We start from the raw sequence: 16,776 nt of genomic DNA on the forward strand, positions 1-16,776 counted from the left end.
CGAAGCTTGCTTGTCTTTGACAAGTAGAAAACCATTTTTACAGAAACAGAAGTGCATACTTCTGTTTATGTATGTTTGCACTAACATGGGAAAAAGATGAAAGAATACACCCTGGGTCAGGAATCTTGGTTATCTTGGAAAGGGGGATAGTAATAGGGGGTAATGGAGGCAGTTTATATTATTAAGGTTTTCTTTATATTTTTTTTATTGTTTTACTTGTCAGAATAAGCATTTTTTTGTAGACTAAGAGAACATTTTCAAAGGAAAATGTAGACTTGCACTTCTAAAAGGATGGAGTAGAGTAGACACACTTTTCTCTACTGCTCCCACCAAGTGCAACTAATAACCTTAGACATTTTATATAAAACAAAAATAAAAATACTCTGAAATGTAGAGAGAGAAGGCAGGCCAGCATCGGCCAGAGGACTCCACGGAACAACTTGGTATTTAATTCTCTGGGTTTTCCCTTCTGCCTTCTTTATTCCTGACTTTGACCTAAAGAAGCTAGCCCCTCAGAAAAGCCAATGGATACAGACACAAATAAAGCCCAGCAAAAGCCTGCTGTTTGTAACCAAAGGACCCGGGAAAGGGCAGTCTAGTAAGACAGAAAGCATTTAGATAAGAACGAGTGGGGAGCCTAGACTTCTACTTCCCACAGACTGTCAAAAGAGGGTGTCAGAAAAGACCAGGTCAAAGCCACTGTGCTTGCCAGACAGTAACAGCCCCACACCTTTGTGATGTCAGGTGGGAGTGTGTGGGACCTGGCCTTCCACCCTGCAGGGTCAGTGACAGGCACCCCCCGCTTCCCACCAGGTAGCATCAGGGCAGTCGCCACCATCCAATGGCAAGGAGATGCCCTCCCTCCCCAGGCAGTGTCCATGGGGCAGTAACAAGGGACTTCCAGCTCCTCCCAGCTGGGGAGGTACCCACAGAGGCCTCGTGGGTGCCACCACAGCCCTTCACCCCCACTGTAACATCTATCACCAATTTTTAAAAGCTGTGAGACTCAGAATAAGCAGAGTTGTATCTTGACCAATGAGCTACTAATTAGCAATTCATTAAACATGTGCCTTGGATGTTTGAAATACCTGGTTTCCTAAAAAATTTTATATAATATATGAATATATTCTAATTTAAGAGTCTAAAGTCTATAAAAGTATATAGAAGAAGACAGTCACAGCTAGCAGTTTGATGTATACCCTTCCAGAAAATGTTATATCCATTTATATAAATATATACATATATATTTATAGATCTATGGATAGAAAAATAGTCATTGAAAATTTTAACATAAGTGGAATTAGGCTTATGTGTTGTTTTACTTTTTAAAAACTTATAAATTAAAAAAAAACTTAGCACAATATCATGCAACCCTTTATATGATAGTACATACTAGTACATGATATTTACATGACACGGCATAGTTTTTCCTCCACTGCTGTGTATCTATTACATGCATATATCATAATGCCATCACTACCGTAATGAATATCTTTGTATTCTTTGGGCACATATATATGTATTTTTCTAAGAAAACTCTCTAGAAATGAAAATTCTGGTTTGAAAATCGTGGCATGTTTAAAATGTTGACCCATCCCACCGCATTGTCATCAGTAAAGCGTGTGCCGGTATGTCCTCCCAACAGTGAGGGAGCCTCATGCCTCTGTATCTGGAATGCAGCGTCTCTGACCTGGGGGTGCTTGCCAGAACAGACCCTCGCCCACAGCAGCTCTCCAGCAGTGTCCTCTCTCAGCCTACTTCTTCTTGCTGTCTTTCAGGGAATTTTCAAAATATCTGTTATGGCAGTCCTTGTTTTCTAGCATTCCTTTATTTACTTTAAAAATATGGATCTTGTTAATTGAAAGGATTTGGAGAGGTAGATATGTGGGCTCTGACATCTCGTTCTGTTCTTTTAGCTCTGCACAAAGGGGAGATGAGTGATTCAGAATCGTCACAAGAAAAAGACACTAAGAACCTTTACATAGAAACTCTCTAGGAAATTTTCCTCTTTTGGACATCTCTGACCTTGAAATCTGCCAGTGGGCTCTATGAAACATCATCTGTCCTGCCAGCTTTTTGTCGTTGTTGAATGTCTCTCACTGTGGGTCATGGGGGCAGAGGACATTAGATTTTTGTATCATCCTAATGGATTAATGGCTCGAAACCATATCCTGGCAGAATATCAAAGACTTACACCAGAAACACAAGAGTGAAAGTTCCGTCTCTTGAAAATGTGTAATTTGGGACTTGTTGTAAATGTTGAATATATTTATCATTTTCTTTTCATCTAAGAAGTCAAAAGAAAACCACATGGTACCAAAGTAAGAAAGCAAGCCTCCAAAGAACACAAAATAATTTTGGAAGCAATAAAATCTACTTTAAAAGATTTGCTCATTTTGAAGAGCAGCTCAATGACCTCACGTTTTGTATCAGGTTTCTGAAGTCTGGACGATCGTATTCTGTTCTCTGTAAAAGTCCCATTCCAGCATCCAGGCACTGCTTTCTCCAGCTGCGTTGTGCCTTGAGCTGTCTCTGCTCTTGTACAGGATTTCACCCGCTTCAGGTGGCAGGAAGGTTTCCGGCCACAAACTCCACACTCAGGGCTAGATCTCTGCAATGCTGTGAAGTCCAGAGATTTTCTTTTTAACCCCTGGCTTGCTAGTTTGAACAGCCTTTTTCTTCTTCCTCTGCATTTTCTTCTGTCTCCTGGCTATTATAAACCTTTGGTTCTTTGCTAGGGTTTAGGTGCAGATAACTGTGAGTAGCTTAAACTTTTACCCCTTTAAAAGTACCTGCCTCTGATCATCGATGTTGTAACTGTGACACCCTGCTGTCAGCAAGCAGGTGAGGGGCTGGTGACACAGGCCTCTGTGGGCACCAGCACCTTCATCTGCTTCTCTTCTCCTCAGGACTCTCACCTCCTTGTGGCCAACCAGTTCCTGTGCCTCTTCTGTTCAGAGTCTAGAGTCAGCAGGGCTTTGTATGGTCACTGCTTCAGTGTGAGCCCCTCAGAGGCCTCCAGGGGAGGAAGTTGGTGAGGGCAGGTGGGACTCCAGTCCCTCCCTAAACCCGTACTTCAACCAAAGCAATTCTTATTTTTTCCTTTTCTTCAGTGTAAAATGTTTCAAAAGGGTGTTCTGTGGCCAAAGGAAAAATTAAAAAAAGGAAAAAAGTTGTCTGGAAAGGGAAAGATCTGGGCTCTAACTCCATCTTCCTGGAGCTCAGGTGAGTTCAGTATACAGTTGTATATTGATGAATATACATGTCAGAATATACATGTATGAATGGGCAAATTTAACTCAGATGACCATTATATCTACTACTGTGGGCAAGAATCCCTTAGCAGAAATGGGGTAGCCATCAGAGTCAACAAAAGAGTCCAAAATGCAGTACATAGGTACAATCTCGAAAATGACAGAATGATCTCTATTCGTTTCCAAGGCAAACAATTCAATATCATAGTAATCCAAGTCTATGCCCCAAGCAGTAATGCTGAAGAGGCTGAGGTTGAATGGTTCTATGAAGACCTATAAGACCTTTTAGAACTAGCACCCCAAAAAGATGTCCTTTTCATTATAGGGGAATGGAATACAAAAGTAGGAAGTCAAGAGATACCTGGAGTAACAGGCAAATTTGGTTTTAGAGTGCAAAATGAAGCAGGGCAAAGGCTAACAGAGCTTTGCCAAGAGAACACACTGGTCATAGCAAACACCAACTTCCGACAACACAATAGAAGACTCTACACGTGGACGCCCCCAGATAGTCAATACCGAAATCATATTGCAGTCAAAGATGGAGAAGCTCTATAAGTCAGCAAAAACAAGAACAGGAATTGACTGTGGCTCAGATCATGAACTCCTTATTGCAAAATTCAGAATTAAATTGAAGAAAGAAGGGAAAACCACTAGACCATTCAGGCATGACCTAAATCAAATCCCTTATGATTATACAGTGGAAGTGACAAACAGATTGAAGGGATTAGATCCGATAGAGTGCCTGAAGAACTATGGACAGAGGTTTGTGACATTGTACAGGAGGCAGTGATCAAGACCATCCCCAAGATAAAGAAATGCAAAAAGTTAAAATGGTTGTCTGAGGAAGCCTTACAAATAGCTGAAAAGAGAAGCGAAAGGCAAAGGAGAAAAGGAAAGATATACCTGTTTGAATGCAGAGTTCCAAAGAATAGCAGAGATAAGAGAGATAGGAGAGATAAGAAAGCCTTCCTCAGTGATCAGTGCAAAGAAATAAAGGAAAACAATATGATGGGAAAGACTAGAGATCTCTTCAAGAAAAGTAGAGATACCAAGGGGACATTTCATGCAAAGATGGGCTCGATAAAGGACAGAAATGGTATGGACCTAACAGAAGCAGAAGATATTAAGAAGAGATGGCAAGAATACACAGAAGAACTGTACAAAAAAGATCTTCATGACCCAGATAATCACGATGGTGTGATCACTCACCTAGAGCCAGACATCCTGGAGTGTGAAGTCAAGTGGGCCTTAGGAAGCATCATTATGAACAAAGCTAGTAGAGGTGATGGAATTCCCATTGAGCTATTTCAAATCCTAAAAGATGATGCTGTGAAAGTGCTGTACTCAATATGCCAGCAAATTTGGAAAACTCAGCAGTGGCCACGGGACTGGAAAAGATCAGTTTTCATTCCAATCCCAAAGACAGGCAATGCCAAAGAATGTTCATACTGCCACACAATTGCATTCTTCTCACACACTAGTAAAGTAATGCTCAAAATTCTCCAAGCCAGGCTTCAGCAATACATGAACCGTGAACTTCCAGATGTTCAAGGTGAATTTAGAAAGGGCAGAGAAACCAGAGATCAAATTGCCAACATCTACTGGATCATCAAAAAAGCAAGAGAGTTCCAGAAAAACATCTACTTCTGCTTTATTGACTATGCCAAAGCCTTTACCTGTGGGATCACAACAAACTGGAAAATTCTTCAAGAGATGGGAATACCAGGCCACCTTTCCTGTCTCCTGAGAAATCTGTATGCAGGTCAGGAAGTAACAGTTACAACCAGACATGGAACAACAGGCTAGTTCCAAATAGGGAAAGGAGTACGTCAAGGCTGTATCTTGTCATCCTGCTTATTTACTTATATGCAGAGTATGTCTTGCGAAATGCCGGGCTGGATGAAGCACAAGCTGGGATCAAGATTGCTGGGAGAAATATCAATAACCTCAGATATGCAGATGACACCACCCTTATGGCCGAAAGTGAAGAACTAAAGAACCTCTTGATGAAAGTGAAAGAGGAGAGTGAAAAAGTTGGCTTAAAACTCAACATTCGGAAAACGAAGATCATGGCATCTGGTCCCATAACTTCATGACAAATAGATGGGAAAACAGTGAGAGACTTTATTTTTTTGGGCTCCAAAATCACTGCAGATGGTGACTGCAGCCATGAAATTAAAATACACTTGCTCCTTGGAAGAAAAGCTATGACCAACCTAGACAGCATATTAAAAAGCAGAGACATTACTTTGCCCACAAAGGTCCATCTAGTCAAAGCTGTGGTTTTTCCAGTAGTCATGTATAGATGTGAGAATTGGACTATAATGAAAGCTGAGCACCAAAGAATTGATGCTTTTGAACTGTGATGTTGCAGAAGGTTCTTGAGAGTCTCTTGGACTGCAAGGAGATCCAACCAGTCCATCCTAAAGGAACTCAGTCCTGATTATTCATTGGAAGGACTGATGCTGCAGCTGAAACTCCATTACTTTGGCCACCTGATGTGAAGAACTGACTCATTTGAAAAGACCCTGATCCTGGGAAAGATTGAAGGCAGGAAGAGAAAGGACATCAGAGGATGAGATGGTTGGATGGCATCCCCGACTTGATGGACATGAGTTTGAGCAGGCTCCAGGAGTTGTTGATGGACAGGGAATCCTGGCATGCTGCAGTCCATGGGGTTGCAAATAGTCAGACATGACTGACTAAACTGAACTGATATGAGTGAGTCTCTGTGCCATACCTGTGCCTTACAGCTGCTGCCCAGCTCAGGCCACACATTTGTAGAGAGAGCACTTCTTCACTCCTCCTTGGGGCAGGAAAGATAATGTACATGAGTACATAACCAAAAACCGTTTGGTTTTTAGTAAACATGAAAAAGCAGACTGTTGTAAGAGACATGTGACATTTTAACTTACTCTCCAAGCCTCAGTTTCCTCATCCGTAAAATGGGAATGATGGCAGTGACCTCATAGGGTTGTTGTGAGGATTGAGTAACGAGGAACATGCAAAGCAGTCTGCCCACTGTTTGGCCCACAACCAGTGTAAGTGCAGCTATTATCATTAAGTGTATGTGGTTCTGTTTCATTCTCCCATCTCTTTTTGTGGGACAATGTGTCTCCCAGCTGGACAGAAAGTGGTTGGAAAATATCCTATGTTTTTAAACTCCTATTTCCCTACTGCACCTAGCATGGTGTCTGGCATATCATGGATTCTCAACAAAACTTGTTGGTTGAGTCATAAATATTGCACCTGAGATCATGAACTCTTTTCTTCTGAAATCAATGAAATTGTGTCACCTCAGCTGACCTCATTGCTGTTTGTTCTTTATATATAGAACACTACCTTTCCTTCTAAGCACTTTTTGATTTTTTTTCAGAAAGAAAAGTTTCTCCTATTTGATCTTTTGGTCTACCTACATGAAAATGTAAAGGAAAAGAAGGGATAAAAATCAACTTCCTCTGTGTTTTTTTTGAATGTACTTTTGAGTCAACTCAGTAAGAGCTTATATTTTCTGTTCTTAAACTATAGCATGTTGGAAGAATCTTTTGTTTTCATTTTGCTTTATAGTCTCATCTTACAAAAAGAAGAGAAAAATATGTTCGTGAGTCTTACAGAGACTGTCTTGTTTTTATAAGATTAGAGAGATAAACATCAAGAAAGATCAACTGCATAAAATGTGTTCAATAGTAGGGACATGAAGAGAAGAGGATTACATTCTCTTCCATCATTGGGTGGATTTTAAGTTAAAAACAGATCTGATATAAGGTTGCTGCTAAGTCGCCTCAGTCGTGTCCGACTCTGTGCAACCCCATAGACGGCAGCCCACCAGGCTCCCCCGTCCCTGGGATTCTCCAGGCAAGAACACTGGAGTGGGTTGCCATTTCCTTCTCCAATGCATGAAAGTGAAAAGTGAAAGTGAAGTCGCTCAGTCATGTCTGACTTTTAGCGACCTCATGGACTGCAGCCTACCAAGCTCCTCCGTCCATGGGATTTCCCAGGCAAGAGTACTGGAGTGGGTTGCCATTGCCTTCACCGATATAAGATTAGGTTTGTAATTTATGAGGTGGCAAAATAATGACTTTATTAAGTTTTTTAAAATTTGTTGTTCAGTCGCTAAGTCGTATCAGACACTTTGTGACCCCATGGACTGCAGCATGTCAGGCTTCCCTGTAATTTTAAGAATTACAGAGTAAATATTATAGTTAATATTAGATTACAAAGGAGTTTTCTTAGTTAACGTATGCTTTATAAACAAATAGGAATAAAGTGGTAGAGTTATTCCAGAATACAGTTGGGTAGTTTCTTTACTACTAAACTTGTGTTTATCATATGACCCAGCAATTGCCCTTTGGGGGATTTATCCCAGAGAAATGAAAGTCACAAATATTCACTGCAGCTGTATTCATTATAACCTCAAACTGGAAGCAACCCAACTGTCCTTCAGTGCCTAAGAGGTCAAACAAACTGTGGTCTATCCATTCTCAGCAATAAAAAGATGAACTATCAATATACACAACAGGAATTATGCTGAGTTAAAAAGCCAATCTCAAAATGTATGGTATTGCATACTGTATGACTCTATTTGTGTAGCATTCTTGAAGTAGCAAAATTAGCACTGTGGAGAACAGATTAGTGGTTGCCACGGTTTAAGCAGGGCGGGCATAGCTGTAAAAGAGGAGCAGGAGGCAGCCTGGTGTTGACGATACAGTTCTTTGTCTTGATTGTGGTGGTGGTTACATTAAGCTACACGTGTGATAAAATTTCATAGAGCTGAACACAAACATACACACACGCATCAGGGCATGTGATGCTGGTGCAACTGAATACGCTCTGTGTGTTCTACCAGCGTCAAACTCCAGGTGTTGGTATTGAACTAGCTATGCAGATGATACAGTTAGAATAAACTGGATAATGGGTGTTTGAAACCTCCCCATGTATTTAACCCAGGTATGTTTATTAATCTCTTAAAAATCCAGGAGAGTTCCCCAGCATACTTATCCATATATTTAGAGAAATAAAGCATAAAATGTCTCACTCTATGTATAGTTTAGGCTACCGAATTTCTGTTATCCCAGAAATTCTTTATTCTCCACTATTCTCTGTGTTTCTTTCCCATTTATTTGATCCTCACAATAATCACATGGGATATGTAGGGGGAAAAAACAGAAGTATAAAAATCTTGTGTGCATGCTCAGTTGCGTTTGACTCTTTGTGAACCCATGGACTGTAGCCCACCAGACTCCTCTGTTCATGGAGTTTTTCAAGCAAGAACACTGGAAGGGGTTGCCATTTCCTCCTCCGGGGGATCTTCCCAACCCAGGGATCAAACTTGTGTCTCCTGCATTGGCAGGCAGTTTCTTTACCACTGAGCCACCTGGGAAGCCCAGAGAACTCTTTGTTGTTGTTGTTCAATCGCTCAGTCAAGTCCAACTCTTCATGACCTCATGGACTGCAGCATGACAGGCATCCCTGTCCTTCACCATCTCTCAGAACTTGCTCAAATTCATGTCCATTGAGTCAGTGATGCCAAATAACTCATCCTCTATCGTCCGCTTCTCCTCCTGCCTTCAATCTTTCCCAGCATCAGGGTTTTGTCTAATGAATCAGCTCTTCACATCAGGTGGCCAAAGTATTGGAGCTTCAGCATCAGTCCTTCTAATGAATGTTCAGGACTGATCTCCTTTAGGATGGACTGGTTGGATCTCCTTGCAGTCCAAGGGACTCTCAAGAGTCTTCTCCAATACCACAGCTCAAAAGCATCAATTCTTTGGCATTCAGCCTTCTTTATGGTCCAACTCTCACATCCATACATGACCACTGGAAAAATCATGGCTTTGACTAGGTGGACCTTTGTGGGCAAAGTAATGTCTCTGCTTTTTAATATGCTGCCTAGGTTGGTCATAGTTTTCCTTCCAAGGAGCAAACATCTTTTAATTTCGTGGCTGCAGTCACCGTCTGTAGTGATTTTTGAGCCCAAGAAAATAAAGCCTGTCACTATTTCCATTGTTTCCCCATCTATCGGCTGGGACCGGATGCCATGATCTTAATTTTTTGAATGTTGAGTTTTAAGCCAGCCTTTTCACTCTCCTCTTTCACCTTCATCAAGAGGCTCTTTAATTCCTCTCTGCTTTCTGACATAAGGGTGGTGTCATCTGCATATCTGAGGTTATTGGTAATTCTCCTGGCAATCTTGATTCTAGCTTGTGCTTCAGCCAGCCAGCCCAGCATTTTGCAGGATGTACTCTGCCTATAAGTTAAATAAGCAGGGTGACAAGATACAGCCTTGGCGTACTCCTTTCCCAATTTTGAACCAGTCCGTTGTTCCATGTGGCTGCTAATATTATAGTTCTTCCATGAACTGCCCAGATGTTCACACATACCCAGGCACAGGTGCCCCCAGTAGCCCGGAGACCGCAGGTACCCCTCAAATATCACATAAAGGACACAGTGTGCAGTGACTTTGCAGGTCCTCCAAAGCACTGTGCTGATGCAAGCATCGTGCTGTTTGCCTCATTCCATTCCCCAACACTTTGTTCTCTGACAGTCCTGTGAGGTAGGCATCTTATAAAGAATCCAGAGAACCTGTAAACCTTGTTGATGGAGTCTGGAGATGGCTCAGCCCAGGGCAAGTCCTGGCCGTGCCGCACTTGAGGTGACTCTGTGCTGTGTGGGTCACGCTGTGTGGGTGTGCACTTCCGCTCTAGGGTATGGGCTGTGCCACCCCATCCATATGACCTCTCTGTGCCACAGTCCCTCTGTAAAGTAAAGGGTGTGATCGGAGTGCTTTGAAGATCAAGTAAGTTAATACAAGTAAGTCATTTAGATCAGGGGCCCTCAAGCTGCGTCCTGTGGCCCTCACCCAGCCCCACTCCTGTTGGGGAAAATTCGGTGTCTCTGGAACACAGCCGTACCCATTCCTTCCCCGTTACCTCTGGCTGCCTTCTCACTGCAACAGCAGAACTGAGCTCTGCTTGCAACAAGACCATCTGGCCCACAGACTGAAAACATTTTCTGTCTGGTCCTTTACAACAGTTTGCCAACACCTGAGTTGGATGAATGCTTGGTGAAAACTCAGTGTTCGGGAAGTGGTGACTGTTGTCACTGTTGTTAAAGTTGACACAGAAGTCTTGGGGCACAGTCTCACCCCATTCATTGAGGGCCTAGTGCAGTTCAGACTTCAAGTAGTTTATCCTTCAGTCGTCATTCTGAAGCCTCACGCTACGGAAACCCGTACAGTTGGCCGTGTCTTAGGCCTCTGTTACAGGCCTCTGTCATGAGGGCAGTAACCTGATAGAACTGCTTCCTACTTTCAGAGGAAACTGCAGTCACTCTGATTAATTGAATAGAGCTGACCTGTCAAAAATCCCCGGGTCTCGGCAGAGCTGCAGCATGGCTTTCGCAGGTCAGACAAACAGATGTGTTTGCTCGGAAAGCATGAGGCAGCGGACTGCTTCTCTCCTCTACTAGATCGTGATGGTCATGTCCTCTGGGGATGGGAAAGGTTATCACCTAGAAGGCCCTGCTATTTCTGGAGGTCACGTCTAAAGGGAAGGAGAAAGAGAAACTAATCCGGATTTGCCAAAAACAGAAAATGAAAATAATAGCCCTTTCACTGACCCCAGGAGAACTCCTAGATGAGTTGATATCAGTCCAAATCACAAGGCTAACGTAAATCCATTTGTCACACAGCATGCAGCTCCATCTGTGAAGACACAGACCAGATTGTGTCCCTCCTTTGACTAAAATCTTTCACCAACTTCTCATTTTAACCTAAAATCAGAATTCTGCGATCCTGCTCTGCTACTTCTCTGACCTCAATTTGCCACCCGCCTCCCGCCTGCTCACGGGGATCCATCACGTACGCCTGCTTTCTGTGCTGGCATGTGTCAGGCTCTCCCGCCCGAGCTGTGTGCCTGCTCCCCTCGCCCTTCTGCCTGCCTGGCACACCGTGTCCCTGCATCTCCACGGGGCTGCCGCGTCCTGCTCGTGTGCGCATCTCAGCTCAGATGGCACACCCCCAACCCGTTTGCTCTCAAGATCTCCCACTCACGTTCTCCATTACATCTTCCTGTTCCATTCTGTGCAGAGCCCTCACTACTAACTGAAATTATCTTATTTGCTTATTTGATAACCATCTTCCTCCATGAGTACATGAACTCTGTGAGAACCTAGAATTTCCCTGGTACATGATTGGTCCTTAATAAGTAGTTGTTTGATGAAGAATGAATGAGTCGGCAAGGTTTTTACTTCACAATTTACCAAAAGTCTTGAGGTAAAGAACAGTAAAAAATAAATAAATAAAAAATAAGAACTTTCTAGGGAAAATTAATTTGGGTCAAAGAGCAAGGTGTAGTTGGAGTGTTGTTAGTAAAAGGTGGCAGAGACTGTGTCAGGCAGAGGTCTCCGGGATGTGCTTCCAAAAGATGATGTTCGAATAGGCACATCCTGTCTCCTGCCCCTTAGGCTGGGCTTTCCTACTTGAAAGGTCTATGGACGTGTGTTTTAACTAGCAATTCCATTCCTCCTTGTTAATCTTCATCAAAATGCCATTAAGGCCAGCAGACAAATGAAATTTCTCAGAGTGCTGAGTTCACCAAAATGTCTGCAGGTAATTTTTTCCTTTCAGGTAGTTTTTCCTCTAGCAGCGTGGTCAAAAGGTCAATCAAGTCCCTCTTTCAGAAGAGAACAAAAATCACTTATAAACACTTTTGAACTTTTGGTTAATGGTTCCATTTCCAGTTTAAAAAAAAAAAAAAAAAACAGAAAAAGTTATTAACATATAAAAGCCCATTAAGGAAATTCATGTTGTATGTGAGAGTGCCTGCTCATTCGCTCAGTCATGTCTGACTCTTTGTGACCCCGTGGACTGTAGGCCCCTGTGTCCATGGAATTTTCCTGACAAGAATACCGGAGTGCGTTGCCATTTCCTACTCCAGAGGATTGACCTGACCCAGGTATCAAACCCATGTCTCTTACATCTCCTACGTTGACAGGCAGATTCTTTACCACTATGCCACCTAGGAAGCTATGTATGCGAGAGTAGTTTTCTTATATTTTCACAAAAACTAAAACTGGATTTGTCAAATGGAAGAAATGATGTCATTAACTCTTGGAAAGACCTCAACCATAAGTTCTTTTGCATTAGTACCAAAATTAGACAAATATCCCACACAGAATGTGAGATCTAGACAGCCCCTTAAATTATCTATACTGGCAAACCAAGACTACCATGAAAGCAGGCATCTGTTCTTCAGGAATGTCTCTTAGGACCAAACATGTCTAATTCATTTGTCAACAGTACATGGATATTGTCATTGAAAATGCACTTAAATCTGCATACAAGGTAAAATGTACACAGTTCATACATGTGAAAAGTTCTAGATAAACTTTAGAAATCAAAAACAGGAAAGAGTTTCAAATAATTTAATGAAAAACTACATGTAATATTCTGTGTATGTAGATGAAAGAAGTTTAGCCTAGTACAGATCTTATTTTCTAGCCCAGATACTATTTATTCATTTGTGTGGCAAAAGCTTACTGGTTCATTCACCATTCATTCATTCACTCAACAGTGAATAACTTATTAAGTTCCTATTATGTACCAGGTGAGATTTTAGAATAGAACTTATATACTAGTGAAGAGAGACAGACAAATATCAAAAAAAAACAAAAAACAAAAAAAACAGAACTTACATACTGGACAATTATAAAAAAAAATTCAATTCCATATTTAAATCTGGAAGTTTTAAATGTCAAGCAAATGATCTGAAAATGTTATGGTCTTGACTAAGCTTTAATATTCTTCATGTAAATTATTGAATGTTGGTCTGAACAGACTTAAGAAAGATTCTAGCAAGGATTCTGAATTTCTCATAGACACAGGTTTGAGTGAGAATTTCAAAGTGGGACAGATGAGAAGTGTGTCTTCCAGTAGGATTTTATTTTTAATGAACTGAAAGAGGATTGGCCCCTGATTTTACTGAAGCAAATTAAATATTGGGCATTTGCTTTAATCATGTAACAAAATGCATTTTCTAAATGGAGTTTATAAAATAAAAAAAGCTTTTCATCTGTTTGGTGGCTTAGAAAGGCCAGTCTTTCCTGGAACCACACATTTGGCTTTCTCCACAGAGTGCTCCCCTGAGAGCGGTTTAAAGGGAAGCACATGTGTGTAGGAAAACAGGGCCTGGGGCTCTGGGCTCTTGCTGGGCTCTGCCAGGGTGCAGACGGCTCTACAACCTTATTTAAACCATCACCTTATTTAGACCTCACAAACAACCCATGCAAAGAAAATGACCGGAAACAGTTAAGTAATTTGCTCAAGGTTTGCACAGCTAGTGGGTCAATGGGAGAATCTAGGTTTGAACTTAGGTCTGACTCAAGAGTCCATCCTGGAGGAGGGCACGGCAACCCACTCCAGTGTTCTTGCCTGGAAAATCCCATGGATAGAGGAGCCTGGTGGGCTATGGTCCATAGGGTCCCACAGAGTTGGCCATGACTGAAGCGACTTGGCATGCACGCATGTAAGCAAGAGTCCATAAACCCTCAACTACTTCACTGGGACCTCTCTCAGTTGAGAGATATCTGGTGAACTTGAATTTGAATCAAGACAGCGTTATGGGCCAGTTGACTATTTCCCTAAAGTGAACTGCTCAAGTCCCCTGGATACACTCCTGGCATTTGACAGGCTTGTTTTAACGATGCTGGTCAAAGATATTTTGTCCCAGTGCTTTTGTTTTTCACTATGGATCTTCACTGTGGGTTTTGCCTTAAATTTTTGATTCTTCTTTTAAGTTTGTTAATAAACCTTATCAAAAGGAAATTCATGACATAGTTAAATGCTAAGAGACCAGGGGACAAACTTAGGGCTGGAAATAGTGACCTGGTTTCTCTAGATATTACAGTAAAATTACTGATTTATAGGTCACTGGTTTTTTTCCTACCAGAAGTGTTTGACTAAATTAGGTTACAGCCTGTAGGCCTTTCACCTGTCTCTCAGATAAATAAAACTTCCCAAGAGTGGCTTCTCAGCCCTGCTCATTGGATGGCTGACACAAAAACATTTGAACTAGTAAAAATTACCTTTAGTTTGTTTGTTTCAGGAGAAACTTGGTTCCCTCAAATGAGTGTGGTATGATATGAAGATCTGCTCAAAGCCAACGGTAAGTGATAAAATGCCTCTGAAAGGATCCTTCTATGCCTAAGACTCTTTGATTATAGGGTATGGAATTGAAATTAATGAGACATGTTTCACATAAATGAGCAGATCTAAGATTAGAAGTGTGTCATGATTTAAAGACAACTCCAAATTTGTTTTTAGGCTACATGAATCTTTCAGGGTTCCTGAGTTAAAAAAAAAAAAACACATACTTTAGTTAGTTTAAGCAAAAAAAAAAAAAATTATTAAAGGTTTTAAGTAGCTCTCAGAATCTTAGTGAGGACAAGAGAATCAACCATGGATGCTCTGAGACCAGGAGCCACATGCAGGTTACATAGGAGGATGGCTGTAGAGGATACCCCGCTGTCCCTGTCTCCCAGGGTCCAGACAGCCCGTCTCCTACCCCCAGTGCTAGAAACTAAAGGCTCCTGCTAGGACGTCTGGCCACGGCCTCTAGGAGGTGCTGCTTCTCCGTCTGCCTGTCATGATGGAGTCTGTAAGGTACTGTGCTCACCTCCCCATGGAGTTCTCAGTCAGGTGGGTCTGACTGGCAGAATCTGGACCCTACATCCTCAAATCTAAGGTGCCAAAAGAGTTAATGCTCTGGAGAGCAGACTCTTAAATTAGTACATTCTCCAAATACGAAATGAGCCCAAAGGTAATGAGTAGCCAAATAACATGACAAATGCCCACTTCAGTGAAGCAGTCTGACCTCAGCTTCCCCTCCATGCCTGGGGAGACTGAGTCTGCCTTGCCAGGGTAGTTAATGCTCCACGGGGCAGACTCATGACCAGTGGGAAAATGAGGAGTGGGAAAGAGCTAACAGATAAATTCCTTCCCTTTCCCTTCCCCTGATTGGCTGCCTTGCGATGCAGTAGCTTATCTGGTCTTACTGAACACACCCCATGAGATGGAGCTTAACTCTACATGTTACCAACCACAGGAGCACTTCAGCCTCCCTCACTACACTTCCCCTCACTGTCGCTTTCCTGACATGGCATCTCCTTAGAAAGTGGCAGCTCCTCAGCTTTTCCTGTAGGCTTCTTGCAACCCAGACTACAAGAGCATCTCTTGCAGATGCAGTATATTCTCACTAGAGTCAATTATTTTCTCTAGAAAACTGGTAATAGCAGCTTGTGCTGATTTGTAAACCTGTGTTTCCTGTAACTGTCACTCATTTTGAAACTTTTCTATTATCTCTTTTTTTTTTCTTGTGCCAAAAAAAAAAAAAAAGGGGGCAATTTTTCACTGGGTGGGGTGGGTTTGTGAGAGTGGCAGTGGAGGGATTAACTAGCTTCTAGTTAACTGTCTTCCAGTTCCATAAATAAGCCATTGGGTCTCATTTCTCTGTGCCCTCTCTCAGATTATTTTCTCTTCTAAAAAGTTGTTTGCCCTTTCTTTGTCCTTGAAAACTAAGCTTGGGTGTCTCCTCTTTAAGACAACTGTCTTGAGGACATCTGATCCCAAATCTAATTTACACTGGGTTGGGTATTCCCATAAAATACTGTACATTGTATTTATGTGGGCCACGCTGGACTTCGCTTGTTGGTTTTCCTTGAACATCTGTCTTCCCTAAAGGATTGTAAGCATTTTAGGGGCAAGGACATGTCTCATTTGGCATTGTAGTCCCAGCTTAAATCAGTGTGCAGCTGCTGCTGCTAAGTCGCTTCAGTCATGTCCGACTCTGTGCGACCCCATGGACTGCAGCCACCAGGCTCCCCTGTCCCTGGGATTCTCCAGGCAAGAACACTGGAGTGGGTTGCCATTTCCTTCTCCAATGCATGAAAATGAAAAGTGAAAGGGAAGTCGCTCAGTCGTGTCCGACTCAGCGACCCCATGGACTGCAGCCCACCAGGCTCCTCCATCCATGGGATTTTCCAGGCAAGAGTACTAGAGTGGGGTGCCATTGCCTTCTCGTGTAACTGGCACTTAATGATTATTCAATAAAACAGCTGCTGAATATGTGATTAATACTTATGGGATGACTCATGGAATGATTCCATTCATGATCCCTGTGCTGTGCTGTGGCAGTACTTGGGAAAGTCCCCCATCCAAGCTCTTTCCTGACTGGAAGAGCTGTTCCACCCTTGCACCCAGGTAAGAGGTGGTAATTGCACTGCAGTGTCCTACTTGAGAAACCCCAGTAATTTCCCCAGGAAAGAAGAAAACCCTATGAAAGGATTTAGTGTTGTATCTGTGCTTGATTCCTGAGTGAGTGAATGAGGGTGATAAAAAAAATTCCTACTGAAAAAAATATAAGTGTAATTTCACCTAAGATTTGCTTCATAAATGACCAGTGGTTTTGTTATCCACATACCACTTGGCCAGTGGACAAAAATAGTTGTTAAAGAAAAAAAGACATTT

General features: G+C 42.2%; 1 protein-coding gene across 9 annotated transcripts in view; it reads left to right on the plus strand.

The window, feature by feature from the left end:
* The window catches only part of CCDC112 (coiled-coil domain containing 112), a 244,661-nt gene that overhangs the window by 183,929 nt on the left and 43,956 nt on the right, over positions 1–16,776 (plus strand). For 4 of the 9 annotated variants that reach the window (XM_086323264.1, XM_086323266.1, XM_086323263.1 and 1 more), the window contains one exon: positions 14,357–14,416. The exons of the other annotated variants lie outside the window; for them this stretch is intronic. In XM_086323264.1, the coding sequence (XP_086179390.1) occupies positions 14,393–14,416 (24 nt within the window). In that variant the 5' untranslated portion in view covers positions 14,357–14,392. The remainder of the gene's footprint in view (positions 1–14,356; positions 14,417–16,776) is intronic. 9 annotated transcript variants of the gene reach the window in all.

This window comes from Bos grunniens, chromosome 10 (assembly GCF_055505025.1).
Source record: "Bos grunniens cultivar Pamir isolate PY7600 chromosome 10, Bosgru_T2T1.0, whole genome shotgun sequence".
Classification (NCBI taxonomy): Eukaryota; Metazoa; Chordata; class Mammalia; order Artiodactyla; family Bovidae; genus Bos; species Bos grunniens.